General features: G+C 55.6%; 4 protein-coding genes across 4 annotated transcripts; 2 read left to right on the top strand and 2 right to left on the bottom strand.

The window, feature by feature from the left end:
* Positions 1–703: 703 nt before the first annotated feature.
* Positions 704–6,931, top strand: MYCGRDRAFT_91552 (uncharacterized protein; the record flags this gene model as incomplete). Its single annotated transcript, XM_003854467.1, has 1 exon — positions 704–6,931. One exon carries the CDS (start codon positions 704–706, stop codon positions 6,929–6,931), a length of 6,228 nt encoding a protein of 2,075 aa, XP_003854515.1.
* Positions 6,932–10,727: 3,796 nt separating this feature from the next.
* On the bottom strand, positions 10,728–11,048 carry MYCGRDRAFT_91551 (uncharacterized protein; the record flags this gene model as incomplete). Its single annotated transcript, XM_003853700.1, has 1 exon — positions 10,728–11,048. The coding sequence occupies one exon, from the start codon at positions 11,046–11,048 to the stop codon at positions 10,728–10,730; it is 321 nt and encodes a 106-aa protein (XP_003853748.1).
* Positions 11,049–13,459: 2,411 nt separating this feature from the next.
* On the top strand, positions 13,460–13,999 carry MYCGRDRAFT_27084 (uncharacterized protein; the record flags this gene model as incomplete). Its single annotated transcript, XM_003854468.1, has 1 exon — positions 13,460–13,999. A coding segment is annotated over one exon (540 nt), but the record flags the coding sequence as incomplete, so codon positions are not given.
* Positions 14,000–15,246: 1,247 nt separating this feature from the next.
* Positions 15,247–16,919, bottom strand: MYCGRDRAFT_91549 (uncharacterized protein; the record flags this gene model as incomplete). The annotated part of the gene is made up of 2 exons (XM_003853699.1): positions 15,247–16,043; positions 16,139–16,919. The coding sequence occupies 2 exons, from the start codon at positions 16,917–16,919 to the stop codon at positions 15,247–15,249; spliced, it is 1,578 nt and encodes a 525-aa protein (XP_003853747.1).
* Positions 16,920–17,083: the final 164 nt, after the last annotated feature.

The raw sequence follows: 17,083 nt of genomic DNA, 5'->3' as shown, positions 1-17,083 counted from the left end.
CGAGGGAATCAAAATTGTAAAGTACCGGGGAAGGGCTCTGTGCTTGGCCGTGTTTCTCACGGTACAATTCATCCCGGACTGCGTATATCCCACGCATTCGCGCCGATGGGCCGATATGCTCTTTGGCCATGTGGCCGCTAGAGCTAGTCATTTCCATTTGCAGGGTCTTCTGGGGCGGGCTATATTGATTATTGCTCTCGGACCCGTCTCCTGGGTGCCGGCCGGATCGTTTTTGTTCACTTACGCGCTGACGGCGCTGAAGGATTGACACGATCGCCAATTAATCCGAGACGGGACGGGAGACCTCTTCCAAGACGACGACGACCACATTCCTCCCATGTGACGATTAACGCGACCTGACCAAAGTGGGATACCTTCTCCGGACTCGAGGTACACAGATCGAATGGTGGAGAAGCTGAACGGTGGCAGGGTCTGGCATATGCTTGCATGAGAAGGAGGATTACTTGCAGCGAGAATAGACGGACACCGCCAGAGCTAAAGACCTACTGCCAGCGAGAGGATCGAGGATTGAAAATCACACGGAGTAATGTTCACGGAGGACATGTACGACTAGGGACGAAAGCGCCTCAAACAGCTCTCTCTCTCTCGCACCCGCAACACTCTCATGGGAGCGTAGACGAACGCGCAACTCGTTCAGCTGCTGGGAACTGAAAAGCGCATACCGGTTTCATACCGCGCAATCATGCAGGCCCGCGACGATCAGCGCCCGACGAGTGTCGTCTCCGTGGTCAGTTCACTTCAGATGACCTTCGACTTCGAGCTACCACCAACCCCGACCGCCGCTCAGAACACCCCTCTCCCTCCTTCGCCATTCTTACAGGATTCATTCGGGTCAATTGACGATGCGAGTCGGGTGGGCAATAGTGGGAATCATGGGAGCAGGACGGACGGCGGAAGAGCTCGAGAAAAGTCCAAGTCGGTCGCAGGCACATCTCCGAATCTAAGCCTCCCGCCAGCAATACCTCCGACGATGCCGAGACCTCAGACAAGTTACAATTCGCTTGGATCGAGGAAAGAGGACAGCACAGGCAGCGGTGGGAACTCACGGCAGATCACACCACAGCCCGCCTTCAACGCAAGACAACCCAGTCCAAGCCCTCAGATGGAGTCGTCTTTGTTTCCGTCCAAGGCACCGACAAGTCCTCTTCCCTCGCTACCACGATCTGTGACAGGTCCGGTTATCATGAGCCGGCAATTCGTCGATTCGCGCGACAAACCCTACAGTTCTCCCCCTCCTCCGCGACCCATGATGCAAACGAACCACAGTTCTCCGGGTCTGCTACCTCCCTCGTGGACAGAAGTTGCACATCCGCCGAGTCCGACAATAGCCGGTCCACGAATAAGCCCCCGACCGAGCATGAAGAGCCTGGCGAGCGGGCTTTCCATCAAGAAGAAGCGGTCGACAACTCTTCTCCCTCCTGCAGCGCCAATACCGTCCTCTCCTGCGATGACAATTGGAACGCCGTATCAAGAGAATGCGGCAACTTTTCCGTTGCCACAGCATGTCATGACACGACCGAAGACAGCCGGCGCAGCTACGACGATTGCGGGTGTTACTGTTCCTACACACCACACGACACAATCGATTTCCAGACCACCTCTCAAACCGAAGAGATCGTCGACGCCAAAGATGGAACAGAAGGCTGCAAAGGAGAAGAACAGCGAGCCGAAGCCCGAAAGAGAGAAGAAGAACGAATCGAAACGCAAGACGAGACTACTCAACCCGCTGAATCTTCTACAACGAAGAAGAAGCGAACACCCTGACACCGTGATCGACGAACAAGCCCAGCGTCAGGCCCTCGCACGGCAGAGAGATGTCGTGGCTTCCGGCGTCAATACACCTGGACCAAACTTTGACCCGCGAATAAAAGGCAACATGGTTCACGACTTCAGCGCGCCTCGTGGGAAACGGAACACTTTTGACGAAATGGACATGCCTGCAGCTTACCTCACCGCCCAAGTGTCACCCGATGGCACACCTCTATCTCCAGCGTTCCCACCACGAAGCTGCTCCCTGGTGAACCGCGGTCCAATACGTGAATCCGCCGAGAAGAAACCTCCCTACACACCAAGCTTCGTTGAACACCTTGACGAACAACCCGAGGCCTCCAAGCGAATGAGTTCCATCCATGCCGAAAACCTCGAAAACAAGGAGTTCCTCCAACGGGTATCCGCGCAGGAGGATGCCATCCGCTCCGCTTCGCAAGAAAGCGCTGTGCTCCCACCTTTCGCTCGGAGGAGTCAACAAGCTCCGGACCCACTGCAAGTCAGCTTGTACCACGAGGATCAACCGCAATCCAGCAGTCCACCTGCCAGCGCCACAGATCGAAGAGAGAGCTCCTCGAGCCCGGCCAGCTCCCTGAGCGAAGTCAGTCCCGTCACTGCGCGGAGTAGTGTACAGATATTCAGTCCGATTTCGCCCTCCAGCACGAGCAAGACGTCACGTCCGGTGTCGCAATTTAGCGGCACGCAGGCGTCCGTTGAACAGAGGACGAGTTTGAAGAAGGCGCCGAGCATGGAGAAGGCTGGCGGTGGGAAGAACTTGAATGAGTCCACCACGAGCAGGCACTACTCTGTTGTGCTCGCTCCGCCTGCTATCGAGACGATTGAGGAGGGCAGCGTGGACGGATCGCCCGTGGAGCCGCCCACTGATCGCTTCGTCTCGAGGGAACCGCAGGTCATTGCGAATGGGTATTCTTATCGGCGGTCGGCTGGTCCAGAAACACTCCTTGCCCCAGCCGTTCCGCCTCCAACCCCGAACAACGCTAGCGCGGGAAGTGGGAAGACATCCCCCACGGCAGTTCGCACATCAGACACCTCCTCACTTCGATCTTCATCCTCCAAGCCTCTTGTCGAGAAACGCGCCTCTGCAGTTGGGCACTCGAAGCGGACATCCCCTTCTACGCTCCCCAAGCACCAGAACAGCAATGCTTCGCGCTTCTCCTTCCAGCTCGGAGAGGGGAGCGCGGCGCAAGAATTGGCGTTGGAGGAGAAGCATCGCAAGATTGCTTCACGCGGCGATCTTGCCCAGTCCACTACCGCTGCTGCTGCGAAGGTGTTGGACGACGATGCCGATGATGATGACTATTTCGATGAGGATGCCATGGATGATATGGACGAGATGGAGATGCAAGACAATATGGGAGGTCTTGGGCTTGGTATACAACCGGGATTGGCAATGATGAGTTCGACTTCGTCCTTAGCGATTGACACTACAGGTTCGCAGCAGCCAGTTGGCGCAGGGCCGGCCGGATTCTACCTGCAGCCACGAAACCACGCTGCGATGTACCCTACCTCGCCGGAGTCAGAGTCCGAGTCGGACGCTGATGCTGAGGACTGCCAACCGCCCAGCCATCAACCACAGACCAAGACCGTTGACAAATCTTCGCAACCCACATCCGCCACAATACTCCCTCCTCAAGACAACCCCACCGCCGCCGCCGACGATGCGGAAGGCTCAGTCTCAGACGCATCATCCCTCTACGACGAGTCCAACATTCCCACCATCACCGACGAGCGCGACGTCCCTTACGCCGACCATCCCGCATTCCGCGCACATTCGGCTATTTACGCTCGCAACTCAACACTTCCTCCTTTGGCGCCGTACAGCTCTCACGGCTCGAATACGTATTCTACCTACGGCGCGCCTGGTGCCGGTGCTCCGAGTAGCTACGCGGGGAGCTTTGCGGGTGAATATGGGGGATACTGGCGCGATAGTACCATCGATGGGTACCTGCGGGACTCGGTGTATTATGCGCCGCCTTTGGAGAGGAGTGCGGAGGAGAGGAGTCGCGTTGGGAGTATGCTCGCTCCGCCGTCCGCCATCGGGAGTGGCATGAGGTTGAGCGTGCCTGGTCTGCCCGTTCCGGCCTCAACGCCGGTTCCGTCGCCTGGAAAGAAGGCCCAAAGGCCGCCGCTACCACAGAGAGACAGTGGTAACAGTGTACGGAATCGGGTGGTTAGTGGGATGACTTTTGAATCGGGAAGTCGTGGCGTCACACCTCGCGAGGAGAAGGCTGATGCATTGAACATTTCGACGCCGACACAGGACAACAAAGCATCATCGCCTCCGACAACAGTGATCGGAACGCCAACACCTACGAAACCGGCCCGCCCACCGCCTCCTGCACCCGTCCATGTTCAGAATGCCAGAAAGGAGAATGGCGAAACGGTGACTAGTCCGCAGCTAGACCCCACCACGCTCGCTGGACTGGAACGCCCCGCGCAAGGCGACCAGCGAGAGGACATCACTCCGCTGAAGAGAGACAAGTCGTTCCGCATCGATGGACGACGGAACGGCTCTGTGGGAGGCAGCCTTCTCACCAGCCCGATTGTCAGACCTGGCAGAGTGGGAGGCGTGACAGAAAGTGGCGACTTTGAAAGTTTCGTGCGAAAAGCTGGCGTTGCCTCACCGATGCTCGCGACTTCACCGAATAATGCTACGGCTCCTCTTGGACTTGGTTTATTCCAAGACTTCCACTTTTCGTCTTCAGACGGGGATGATTCTCCGGATCTTCCTTCTCAGCGGTCCACACCTGCGCACACATCCGCTGCTGCTCCGGCATCCGCCTCTCTCCTTTCCGCTCCGAACGACCATGCTAGGCCTCGACCGATGCAGACGAACAGGAGTACCATGTCGCATTACTCCCGTCCCAGCGATGCTTCTCATTATTCTCAGCAGGAAGAAAGGGGCGTTGCTCGTGCTTCTTCGCCCGTCCGAAGGCCGCCCTCCGCCACACCAGATCAAAACGCTTTCCGATTCCCCAGAGAGAGCGAGACATTTGACCACCACAAACCTGCAGTCAACGACGATGACGACATGTACTTTGTCGACGATGGCGAATTTGCAAAGGACGTGGATGCTACACCACTGCAGGGAGGAGGAGCAGGACAGTCCCACTCCACTTTTGACGAAAATCTTCTCGACGACGATGAGTACCTCGCAAGGCCGAATGCAAATCATATCGTACACGCTCCCGGTAAAGTGGGAAAACCGAGGAATAGCAGTGGATTCTACTCCACCACCACTGGTAGCGGTGATCATGGCCCGTACCCGACTTTCGCTCTGCCCTCAGGTGGACTCGGCGCTGCTGCTGCCCAGCAGGCGAAACGCCATAGTCAGATGATGCTTGAAGACCTCGTGCTGTCCGACTTCGCCACCGAAAACACGCAGCAGGACGTAGATGGTGGTTTCTTCCCCGTCGATCCGAAGCTAATTCCACAACGAAACCCGAGTGAAGATGCGAAGAGGGGCACCATTGGAAGCAACGGCATGCCCCCTCTCGCGGTCGCTTTGGGCGCTGCTGGGAAGGGAGGCGAGACCGAGAGGGAGATGCAGAATGATCTCAATCGTTACTTTGAAGTGCTTGCCAAGGCGGTCAATAGGGCGGAGAGGGAGGGACGGTTCGATCGCATTACTTCGATGGAGTTTTCGAGATCGGGTATCGTCGATGCTCTTGAAGATAATGAAGATGAAGACGTTGGCGAGCTAGAGGAGGAGGAGAGGAAAGGGAGTGGAGAGCTACCAATGAGGGATGAGAGTTTGCAGAAGCACAATGCCGGGATATTGGAGCAGAACCGCCAGCCTGCCGTCGGATCCTCCCCACCTAAGCTCGGATTCGACTTTGGTTTTGAAGAAAGGCCGATGTCCTTCATGCTTGGGCCCAATGATCCGACGAAGCCCCCGCCGAGCAGCACCTTTCCACCCTACGACTTCAAGATCTTCCCTACCGACAACTCACCGACCTACCCAACCGACACCGCCGCCTTCCCTTCCTTCGACCCCACCTCCAACCCCTACTCCTTCGAAAACTCTTCCGCCGACGACGACTTCGACGACGACGACCTCATCGCTGCTGCCAACGCCGAAGTCCTCGCTTCCGACGACTCCGGCTTTTACGGGCAGGAATTCGCCTTTTACTCCCGTCCGCGCGCGAATTCTAAAGAAGGAGAAGTCGCCTTTGAAAATGGAGGGTACTTTGGCTACGACGGCGATGATGGACTGCAACGAAACAAGAGTTTGCGAGAACCGAATTTGACGCCCATCACCGAGAGGAGCGAATTTTCTCAGCGGAGCTCGTTTGTTGGACACTTGCCTGGCGGGCCGGTGAGTGCGGGGGCGGGAAGTACTGGACTACTCGCGAGGATGCCCGTGACGCCGTTGATGGAGAGTGAAATCTCAGGCGAAGAGCTACGGAGACTGCGGGCGCAAGCTTTCGCGAGGACGGGCAGTCGCAGTCTGAAAAGCGAAGGCAGCAATCGCAGCAGTGCGCAAAGTCTGGATCAGCACGGCGGCGCGTACTTCTTCCCTTCCGCGATGCATTCGAGAGGCACGTCCGGTTCCGAGTCGGAGAGTCCACAGGGTGGTGGGTTGTTGCCGAACTATACTGCGGGCACGATGCCGATGTTGGGACAAGGCATCGTGCTAGAAAGTCCGACTTCTCCGGTCCAAGGACAAGCACAGAGGAGGGCGATCTTTGATCCCTACGCCAACAACTCCACTGGACTCCCCGTCGACCTGGACGCTACGCCGCGCAAGGCCGGCACGCCGAGTACATGGCTCGACCCGGTTACCGTTCGCAAAGCCATGCCGAGGGACATCAGCAATAGCACTCTCAGTCCATCTGCCATGGCGCAGGGTGGGTCGCCGAAAACAAAGTCCTCGAATTCGGGTGCAGGCGAACCGGGCTTCTCGTTCGGGTTTCCCGCCACCCCGACCTCGCCACACGAGCCAAAGAGTCCGATCCAGAAGCATGAACGCAAACCCTCGGACTCGGTGACGTATGTGAGAGAAGAGAGTACGGATGGGAGTGGGAAGCAGACGTGGGTATTGGAACGGAGGCGGACGAGTGAGTTTGGGGTTGAAGGGGAATTGGTCGCTCGGGAGGAGGTGAGAGGCGGGTGGATTTGAGGGTTCTTACGGGAGTTTTGAGGTGAGGTTGTGAAAACGGGTGAGAGATGAGAGGGTGTTGTGTGTGGGTTTAGCGCGGGCGTTTCCTCTGGCATTTCATGTACATCTAGCGAAATGGTGCTCCATTATCATGAGGCTGGTCCTGATCACATACATGATGGGACGGAAGTACATAATCTTTGTTCGGACGATATATGTACAACATCGATTCACATCTCCTTGACTGTCCACTCTCGGAAAATGTGGCGTCTGACTTGATTATTTTCCAATGCTCCTCTTCGCTAGACATTCAGACAGGCCGGATGGAGACAATATACAGTGCCACCAATGGACAGTACATCGTTCACCAAACTGACCGGCAATCGCACCAACCAAAACTGCTAAGCAGCATACCATCATCGTCAAGATCACTGGTACTGATAGATGCGCGAGACCGGCAATACCTCTCCTTGCAATCCGATGAACACCTAGCCGAGCAAGAAGTCGAGTTTCCACTTCGTGCTTGGTAAACCAAGGCAAAGCAATCAGCGCAAAGGCGACCCAGTAGAGAGTCTCTCGTCGGGCAGGTAGCAAAGGGTATGCTACAGACATCATGCAGAACAACGTTCTCGCACTATAGAGTCCCAGTATGGAGAAAACCATCGCCTCGAGTCCTAGAGCAACGCTCTGCGAAACGGCGATGGCGAGGAGATAGGCGCCGAACGAGGTGAGCAATACGCCAATAGCCGCGAAGTGTCTCGTTAGACGGGCTCGCCCTTCTCCCCACGGATAAAGGGGACCGCCGCCGTGGAGGTAGATGGTGGTATACTCTGCACTCAGGGCCGTGCATATAGAATTTACCAAGACGGCTTCTTGGAAAGCTTGCTTGGGACTGCTCCGGTGCAGCTCGTGAGTTCGCACGCGTTGGTATGTAATGGGTGACGTGAAAAATATTGACGCGGTGCATTCCTCGCACTTCGATGACCACGCGCTCGTACCATTCCCATCGAGAGTCCCGGCAGGCCAGGGGCAATCGACGGATAGCGCTGTGCACATTGAACCTGTCCGTCAAGATGGGATAAACTGAGAATTGTACTCCTCGGCTGGTGACCTGGCAGGGCGGTACAAAGTACCGCAGGGGCACCAGGTAGGCACTATCGACGAAGTCCAAAGGACTCTCTGCGAGGAAGGAGCTCCGGAACTCGTTTTCGTTACGGGACGTCCATGCGAAAAGGGTATGGTCGTAGCTTTTCTCGACCAAGAGCTCTTGAAGGCGTCGGAAGGCTCCGAGACCTTCGCCATACAGTAGAGGCATATTTATGTCAAAAATCCCCAGGAGGCAGTATGCAATATCTTCTTTGCGTGTTGTTTCCCGTCGAGAGGCCCAGCTCATCCGATATGATATACTCGCTTGATACACAGTCCGCTCGCCGGAGAGATACTCCTCGTTGATGCCGATTATGTCGGATAAAGTTGGAGCAAGGCTTTTCTTGTTGCCGAACTGTGTGCACCATGGCAGTCGTAAAAACAGATCGTTCGCGGCGCTAGCAGTTCCTGAAGGGTCCAGCCACGAGTAAACCATCGCGATTCGACAAGTCTTTCGGTTGTCTTGCCAGAATTGGTACGAGGCTCATCGCTCTCTGCAACGCCGAAATGGCCCAGGGGATTGCATCGCTGCCCTGAAGTAAGTGAAAAACTCTTCCCCACTGCAATTGTCCGGTAGAAGTACGTAGCACACGCGAGCCCAGCTATACCATCTGTACATGGAATTAGATGGCTTCCGAAAGCTCGGCCGTGCTAGATTTGTCGATACAGCACGTATCGACCCATGCCCAATCAAGATCGTCGGTCTGAGCGAGCTCGCAGCAGTCCATGATCTTCCGCCATCCATCACCGTCGCGCTTGGCGCCTGACAAGAAGTCCTGGTAGCTTACTTCGTCCCGCGCCCAGCAGTGTGACAGAATGGCGTAGGGCGGTACCTCCGAGTCGAAAAACTCCTCGAGCTCGAATCTTGAAGTGTGGATGAGTCGCATAGCGAGTGTGGTAGCCTACGCAAGAATCGCTCTTGGGACGCGTGAGGAAAAGACCATGAAGGAAGCTCTGGGACAGAGGTCCCGGGCAAGGCCAAAGCATCAAGGTAGCTGTGTATCCTAAGCGAGCGTAGCTGACGACAGAGCTCGCTGACGCGGTCAACGAGTCGAGTGGCGCGAAATTGCCGCATGCCTTGCAATACATTTGACTTGTCTTGAACCTCCGGGCCCGACAGGCTTCAGATGGACCGATCGCTTCGTGGTGTGGCGTCGCAAGCGCGGTGCAAACACGCTTTGATGCATCGTAGCTCTGGCATTCATGCCAGCTTTCTCGGAGAGCATGACTCATCTATTCGGAGTGTGCGATCGGGCTCATGCAATGTACCGGGCATCTCATTGCTCCGAGAAGCGGTGGATATTTCGCATAAGGTAAGGAATATCGCCGGGCTCCATAGTATGGACTTGGGGACAGTTGGAAACCACCGACGAAAGATTGCGGCAACGGCATTCGACGGCTGATGTGATCGTATTCGTAACAAGCAAGGATGATATGTCTTGCCATTCGTGTGGACGGGTTGAAATGTGCTATTCCAATGCTCGAAGGCTGGTCTCCTCATGATGGTGACGCTCGAGTGAAGGCTCTTGGCACATTGCGAGATGTCTGGTGGCGAGCGAGTGCAACCTGGGTCGGGACCTCGCGACAGCGGTGTGACTCCGTACAAGTGGAAGGAAACTTGTGTGGAGACGCCCATGGTCGTCGTAATGTAACGCTTTGGTGGATCGTCGCCAATTCTATAGTTCGTGAGACTGCTGGTCTTGATTGAACTTCTTTGCCAATTTCGTTTCAAAAGGAAGAGAACATCGAAGATGGAGATGTTACTTGCCGTTCGACGTTGGGAGTCAGTCTCCGCACGTTCGGCTTACCTCTGCCACTCCACCTTTGGACCTTTGAGCGAAAGCTCTTGCTTGGCTTCAGGTGTAGATCGCATCGCATCGCATCGAATCGCACTCTCCCGACCGCGAAGAACGACAACCCGCCAGATGCTGCTGTCGGACAGTGCTACACGATAGTCCCATGGCTGTGATCCGTCGGTAGCCGCCCTCAACAGCCAAGGATACAGCGCGACACGATTCCGATATGAGCGATTAGAGCAGGCATACCACAAGCCGAGCGATATTCCAAGAACTCTGTCCAGACGCAGGCGCTTCAAAAAGTCCCGTGCTCCTACGAAAGTGGAGATATGTAGTATCACATCTCTACCCATGCGGACTCCATTCGTACGAGCGCTTGTCCTGCAAGAATAGACCAAGTCCAGCATCCATCTCAGCGGCAATCCAAACCTGCATCGGCGGTAAAGAGTGCGCAACAAGAAAGTCCAAGAAGTGGAGGTAGGTAAGGATGAAGCAGGCGGCTGGCCGTCTATATTTACTCTCCCTCCTCAGTCAAAATCCAACTTTCAAATAAGCGCGCGGGATTTCATCGAAGCGCTGTCGAAGCGCCGGAGAATCTGCATGGGTTTCTGAAACGCCAAGCAGCAGAAATCCAAGCAGACCGGGATCGATGGCGGTTCTTCATTCTCCAGGCGTTGTGCTCGAGATGTTTCGGGTAGATGGTGTTTCATCGACAACGCATTTGCATGAGGCATCTCAGTGGAGCTCTTAGAGTGCCGACGAAGCTGACGTAAGATGCGCTGCGAAGTCGATCGTTTCAACCGAGATCTTCAGCGAATCGATATTTCAGCAAGGTCAGTGTGTGAAATGCAGCATGCTCTCAATGACGAGGAATTTCATGCAGCATGCACGCACGGTTGAAAGGGTGGGAGATCGCCCGCGCGGATGGTGGAGATGTTGTACAACTGTGAGGTTGATCGCCGCTGCTTCTTCCCTTGCCTGAAGGTTAGAGAAGGAACCTGGTCGGAGGAGATGAGTTGGTGAAGAGGCATGGTGTTGAGGAATGGAATGGTTGAAGCGGAGAGAATGCGGTTGTTCTCAGACCCTTTCGTGAGTATTGGACTGAACTCTGCTTGTTCTGCCCAACAAGGGTGGAGTACTGCGAGCCTCGGAGTGAAGGTGGGAAAAGTGGACACCACTGGAAAGCACATCTCCATCGTGTTACCAAGCGAGCAGGACGCAGGACGCAGGAAGCGAACATGTCCTGTTCGCGTCAGCCATATCCTCCTTGCCGGAAGTGCAAGTCCAAACGTGAATCGCAATCTAGGGAAGTTCTCACCCTCAGCGCCGCCAATACTGCGGAACTGCACGTTGCCTCCCAGTAGTGAATTGGGTGGCAGTGGTACACGTTACAACACGGACATTTGCCAGGAGCGAAATGTTTGAACGGGTAAAGATCCAGACCCAAAGACACCCTGCAGGTCGGACAGAGAAGAGCACAGCCTGTTGGTCGGAAGGGTCGGATAGCGTGCGATGCAATAGTGTTAGTCTCCGTCGGATACTCCACTGTAGAGTTAGACTAGCTTCAGGAACCAGTCGAGACGCACGCAGGCACGTTGCCGCTTGTGTTTCCGCCTGAGGAAGTACACGTCGGAAGGCGAGTGGAAGCTCCTGTTGGTTGGAGGGGAATCCGAGAGATTTGCCGCGTGGAGAGCGCGAGATCTTTGAATGCCAAGGTGTGGCTGGTGAGTAGTTCTAGAGGCTGTGCTTTCGATCTTTCTCCCCTGCGATTCAATGCGACGATGTGAAGAACAAGCCCGATGGCCGAGTGCCGTGGACATGACCCATGCTGCTTCGAATATATTTTTGTCGCATGGCAGCTGACGACTCATCAGGTGCATGACTGACAGATGCATGTCGCTGTGACAGCGATGACTTCACGATGGAATTGGCCGGGCGAGGAACGCGAATTCCAACAGCCAACCTCGACGGTGGTGAGAAATTCACGGTCGACCGCAACGGTCGCAGTCCTTACGCGAAATTTCCCTCGCACGCCCGCACATATCGCGACGCGCGCGCCACGCCTCACCAGAAAAGATGGCCCAGTCCGGATGATGCAAGCAAGATCCGCCTCCTGGGTTCGAAGCGGTCTCTTTGTCCGGCACGAAGTTTGGGTTACAAGGCGCGCGAACCCGACTCCACCTTGCAGGGTCTGGAGCTTCCATTTGCGGCGGAACATCTCTCTGGCATGTACTCGGATCTGTACCTTGTAGTGAGTGGACGGGAGTAGTGGACGAAGAGAGGATCGACGAAGATACGCGTGTGTACCACTCGACGATGAATTCACATGCGACGGCCGTCTCCAGTATACAGCGAAGATGCATCAGTGGGCGTTTATCAGTCGACCGTTCTCCCAGCTGGTTGGGCAGCAGCACGAAACACGCCAGATCTGAAACGAACAGTCATCGGGCGGAGAGAGAAGAGAACAGCTGGAGGTCAGCCTGTGAGAGCCTGACCTGATGAGAGGAGGCCCCTGCGAGCCCTGTCCTGTCCGGCAGTGGCAGCACCTCCAAAAAAAGAGGCTGTCGAGCGTCGAATGGTCCTTGGTCCCTGTCCTGTGGAACTCTGTCGAGCCAACTCTCCGGCACTAGCGCTCCTGCCATTCCGGCCAATCAAGCTCGCGATATCCCTCCCCCCACCAGGCATACCAAAACCCAAGACGTTGCGTGTGGCCTCCTGCAGCCAGCGAGACGCGCCTGCACAATCCATCCTACCTTGCCTCTTCCCCGGTGATGAATGTAGAGGGCGAGCGCCTCGAGAATAATAAGTATCCCAACATGCCGTCTCCTTGACCTGTTCATCATCCAACAAGCCGTTTCTGTCGTTGCATCTCCGGACCATTACCATATCCTCCAACACACACCACTCTCTCTACATCGTATCATCCCAGCACGACTGACGTATTGCAAGCCGATACTCCTCGTCTCACATCACCCCACCAGCAACATCATCTGCAACTATCCAGCTCTTCCGCGACACCGCCCCTCCGCAGTGTGCCGTCAGAAACTCGGACTTTCCTCGACTCCCATCCTTCCCGTCAACATACAATACCTGCACTTGTCCGCTGGCCGGAAAGTCACCGATCCTAATCTGTCAGAGACTTGTTGCAAGCTACCCCTGGTCGATTCCGCAAAAAAGGCAGATATCCGGCGCACCACAAGAGGGAACTACCTTACACCGTCATTTTCGAAACCGACAGAGAGACCCTCTCCCATCTGATTGACATTCTGAGAAGTTGATCTTCTTGATTGTGATCCTCCGCAGAAAAATAATTCCTATTGTCCTGGAAAGATTTTTTTTGGTATTGTCAGCCAAAATTCACCCGGACCGACTTACGACACGACAATTAACGTCGACGCCTCACTTCACGGGCCACTTCCACCACCTGAGATCTATTATTGTCGCAACAAGCCAACAATAAGAAGAATTTCTACCATCTCTGCCATATAACCTTTTGGATCTTCTTCGCCATCTATCGACATCTTCAACCAACACATCAACCCACATCAACACACACATCATGTCTTACAACGCCTCTCCTTCGGCAGTCAACGCCGCCAACGCCGCTGCCTTGGAACACTTCATCTACATGCCGGTATCTCAAGACATGATCTCATACCTCGCACACAAGGCCTCGCAAGTCATCCGCTGCGAAGGCTCAACACCATCATCCCGGAACATGCCTCCAACACCACCGACGACCCCACCTCACAACCAACAATTCGAGCCCGCCCTCCCCTCTCTCGAAGAGTTCATCACCGCCCTCGTCGAGCGTTCCCACGTCCAGGTCCCTACCCTCATGTCCTCTCTTGTCTACCTCTCCCGACTACAAGCTCGCCTCCCTCCCGTCGCCAAAGGAATGAAGTGCACCTCCCACCGCATCTTCCTGGCATCCCTCATCCTCGCCGCCAAGAACCTCAACGACTCCTCCCCCAAGAACAAGCACTGGGCCCGCTACACCTCCGTCCGCGGCTACGACTCCTTCGGCTTCTCCCTGACCGAAGTCAACCTCATGGAAAAGCAACTCCTCAACCTCCTCGACTGGGACCTCCGCGTTGAGGAAGCCGACTTGTACCTCCACCTGGACCCCTTCCTCGCTCCCATCCGCGAATGGCAGGACCGTCAAGCCCGCAAGCAAGCCCTTCGCGAGGAGATGCTGGCCGCCGAACAGCGCCAATTGGTCTACACGCAACAACGCGCCGCAGCCATCGCTGCACGATACGCGCGTCCTGAGCCGGAGCAATACGCCTCCTACCACCAGCAACAACAACAGCCAGTCTACTACGCGCAGTCAACCACATCCTCCCGCGCACCCTCAAGGACGCCATCCCTCTCCCCACCATCTCTCAGCGGCGCATCATCCTATGGCTCATCACCCGCGTCATCATCATCCTCGTCTTCTACCTACAGCTCCTCGCAGCTCAGCCTCCCGGCTCAGCAGCAAGTCTACAACCTTCCTGCTGTACCGCAATATCCCAGCAAAATGTACCAAACGCATGCGCTGCCGATGGAGCAAACCGACCAGCAACCAGCGAAGAAGGCGCGGACGAACATTTTCAGCAGGTTTTTGCCGACTACTCTGGGGAGGCCGACGACGGGAGTCATGGCCGGTGGATACTAGAAGTGTCTGCTGCGTCTGTGAGTTTCTGTCGTCGCGAGGTTCGAGGGGAAGGGTTGGGTTTTGGGTTGAGCGTTTGGCATTAGCGATGGAGCATTTTGGGTCGGGAGCATTATACCAGCGATGGGCATTTGCATGACATGGGATGGGGATGAAGTGTATGATTGCATGATGCATGAGGAGGAGGGGAACAGGTCCAACGATGACCATGAACAGATCAACCAAAACTTCAAATGAATTCAAAAACATCTTCAAAACATCTTATTCGATCGTGTCTCCCAATGTCTTCCAGATTGTCCATCGATACTCTCGACCTTGTTCCTTCTCTTCTTCCCACGTTACGGCTCAGACCCGTGTCCGCCTCTAACAGCTTCCCTTCTACGCCTCCACCTCCGCTATCCGATATCCGCGATCACGCTCATCAGCTAAGCAGCACTATAGACCTCGCATCCCACTGTCGTCATATCCCACGAGTCTCCAAGAGTCTCAAAAAAGTCGGGCGAGTCAGCACGCCTTTCCTTTCTTATCACAACGATCACATGTCATATGCACCGTCACTTTAAACTTTCCAACTTTTGACACCTCAAAGGTGTCAAGACACATGACTCGTTGAAACAACATTGACGAACGGCTGGAGGTCCTGTTGTGACGATGAACTCGTGCCTTGGGGGAACGGTCTGCGATCTTTTCGCGATACGTTTCGAAAAAACCCATCGATATACCTGCTCCCCTTCCGCTTACGCAAATCGCCCTCCCTCCGCCCTCCCTCCCAAAAACTCAACCTCCTGATCCTCATCGACATCCTTTCCCTCCCTCTTGGCTCTGAGACGGACTTTCCCCGTCGTCGTCCTCATCCTCTTCCCCAACACCTCCCCGTCCATATCTTCCACCACATCATCCCCGCCGACCTCGCTCCGAATCTCCCCCGCCAGATCGAGAATATCCCGATACACACACTCCGTCCACCCACTCTTGCCCACCAGCTCGCTGCACGCATTATCCCACACCATCAACAATAGTAAAACCCCATACACGATGGTATAGATCAACAAGGTGAACAGCAGTAGACTCGAGAACCCCCACTGGTAAGTTTTCTCCGGCTGACAAATGACATTCGCGCGCAGCCAGGTGGAGTTCCAGACTTGACCGGTTTGAGTGTCGTTGTAGAAGCGCGGGGAGGTGAAGCCCGGGCTCAGGGGGGAGTTGTAGTCGGTGATGTTCCAGGTGCAGAGGAGAGGGGGTTGGGGTGGGAGGCGGTAGGTGGTGGTGGGGTCCCCGAAGGTGAGGTTGGTGGTGGTGAGGTAGTAGGTGTTGTTGCTGTAGGCGGTCCAGCCGATGGAGATGGATGTGTCACCGTCGGAGGAGGAGGAGGGACGGGTTGTATTGCATGTGCCGGAGGTTTCGGGGATGGGGCCGTTGTGGTTGCATCCGCCGAGCGGTGGAGGGCCGAGGAACCCGCATATTGGCGAGTCTCGGGGTGGTGGGAGGGTGGAGTATGTTCCTCCCCATCTTCCGTGCTCTGATCGCGGGAGGTCTGTACATTGAGTGTACAGGTCGGAGTCTGTTTGTGCGAGGCAGAGATCAATCAGTTTTCGGCCAGATGGGCAGCAGGGCGTTTGCGAAACTCACAAAGTAGCCATGAAGCGTAACACTCGCCAACAGGCGGGACGACGCAATTGGGGAATTCTTTCGAGAAACATCCATTCTCAGGCGTCGTGCGCACCCAGCATGTGCCGTTGCTCGGTTTCCTCGTGACATTCATCAGCTCCAGCGGGAAGATCTGGGTGAGCTTGCTATCCACAAGAGGCAACGCTGATCCTTCGTCCTGGGGATAGTACGGTGACATCACGGCACGGTATCCCGTCATGGCTGAGGAAATGGTACTGAATAGCAGGATATAGACGACCAGAAACCCGTAGTTGAGTAACATCCTCGGTCCGCGCCGACATCGATCTTTCAGCGCAGCCCAGAGACCGAGGAACGATACAGGATCCAGTACCAGACGGGTGAGAACGGGTATATGCCAAGGTTCGTGCTCTAAAGACGACAACATGGATCTTCTGATCGTCCTGAACGCCATGAGTGATAGACCGAGTTGTCCGCCTCTGCCGACGATAATGTCCCAGGCGATGTCGATGAGCTTCGCCGTGCTCAGGTCGAACCGGCCCCACGCGATGGTAATGCTGAAGAAGTATTTCGCCTCCCACGCTGGAGCGACTGTTTGGTCAGGCAATAGCAAAGATCCGTCCGGGGCGCACTGGAAGCTGCCGCTCTCTTTACCGTTGATGGCGGACCGAGCGAGGAAGACCGTCAAGCCGATTGCGATGGCGATGATGGCGAGAGCTTGTAGTCTGCCGTCGAGGAGATATCGCTTCCATACTGGCCTCGGCGGTTGTGCGGACAGCTTCATGTTGTGGTATGATGGGCTCTAGAAATGGCAAAAGTGTCTCGATCGCGCCGGATGGCCTTGCGTGTTTCCTAATTGTCGTTCCACATCGCTGTCACTACACACATGGTACCTGATATGGTCGAAATCCGGGAGCATCTCGTGCTCGGCGCGGCCAGCTTGATGTA

This window comes from Zymoseptoria tritici, chromosome 3 (genome assembly GCF_000219625.1).
Source record: "Zymoseptoria tritici IPO323 chromosome 3, whole genome shotgun sequence".
Lineage (NCBI taxonomy): Eukaryota > Fungi > Ascomycota > Dothideomycetes > Mycosphaerellales > Mycosphaerellaceae > Zymoseptoria > Zymoseptoria tritici.
The sequence above is the reverse complement of the archived record's forward strand: the minus strand, read 5'-3'. Positions and strand labels throughout refer to the sequence as shown.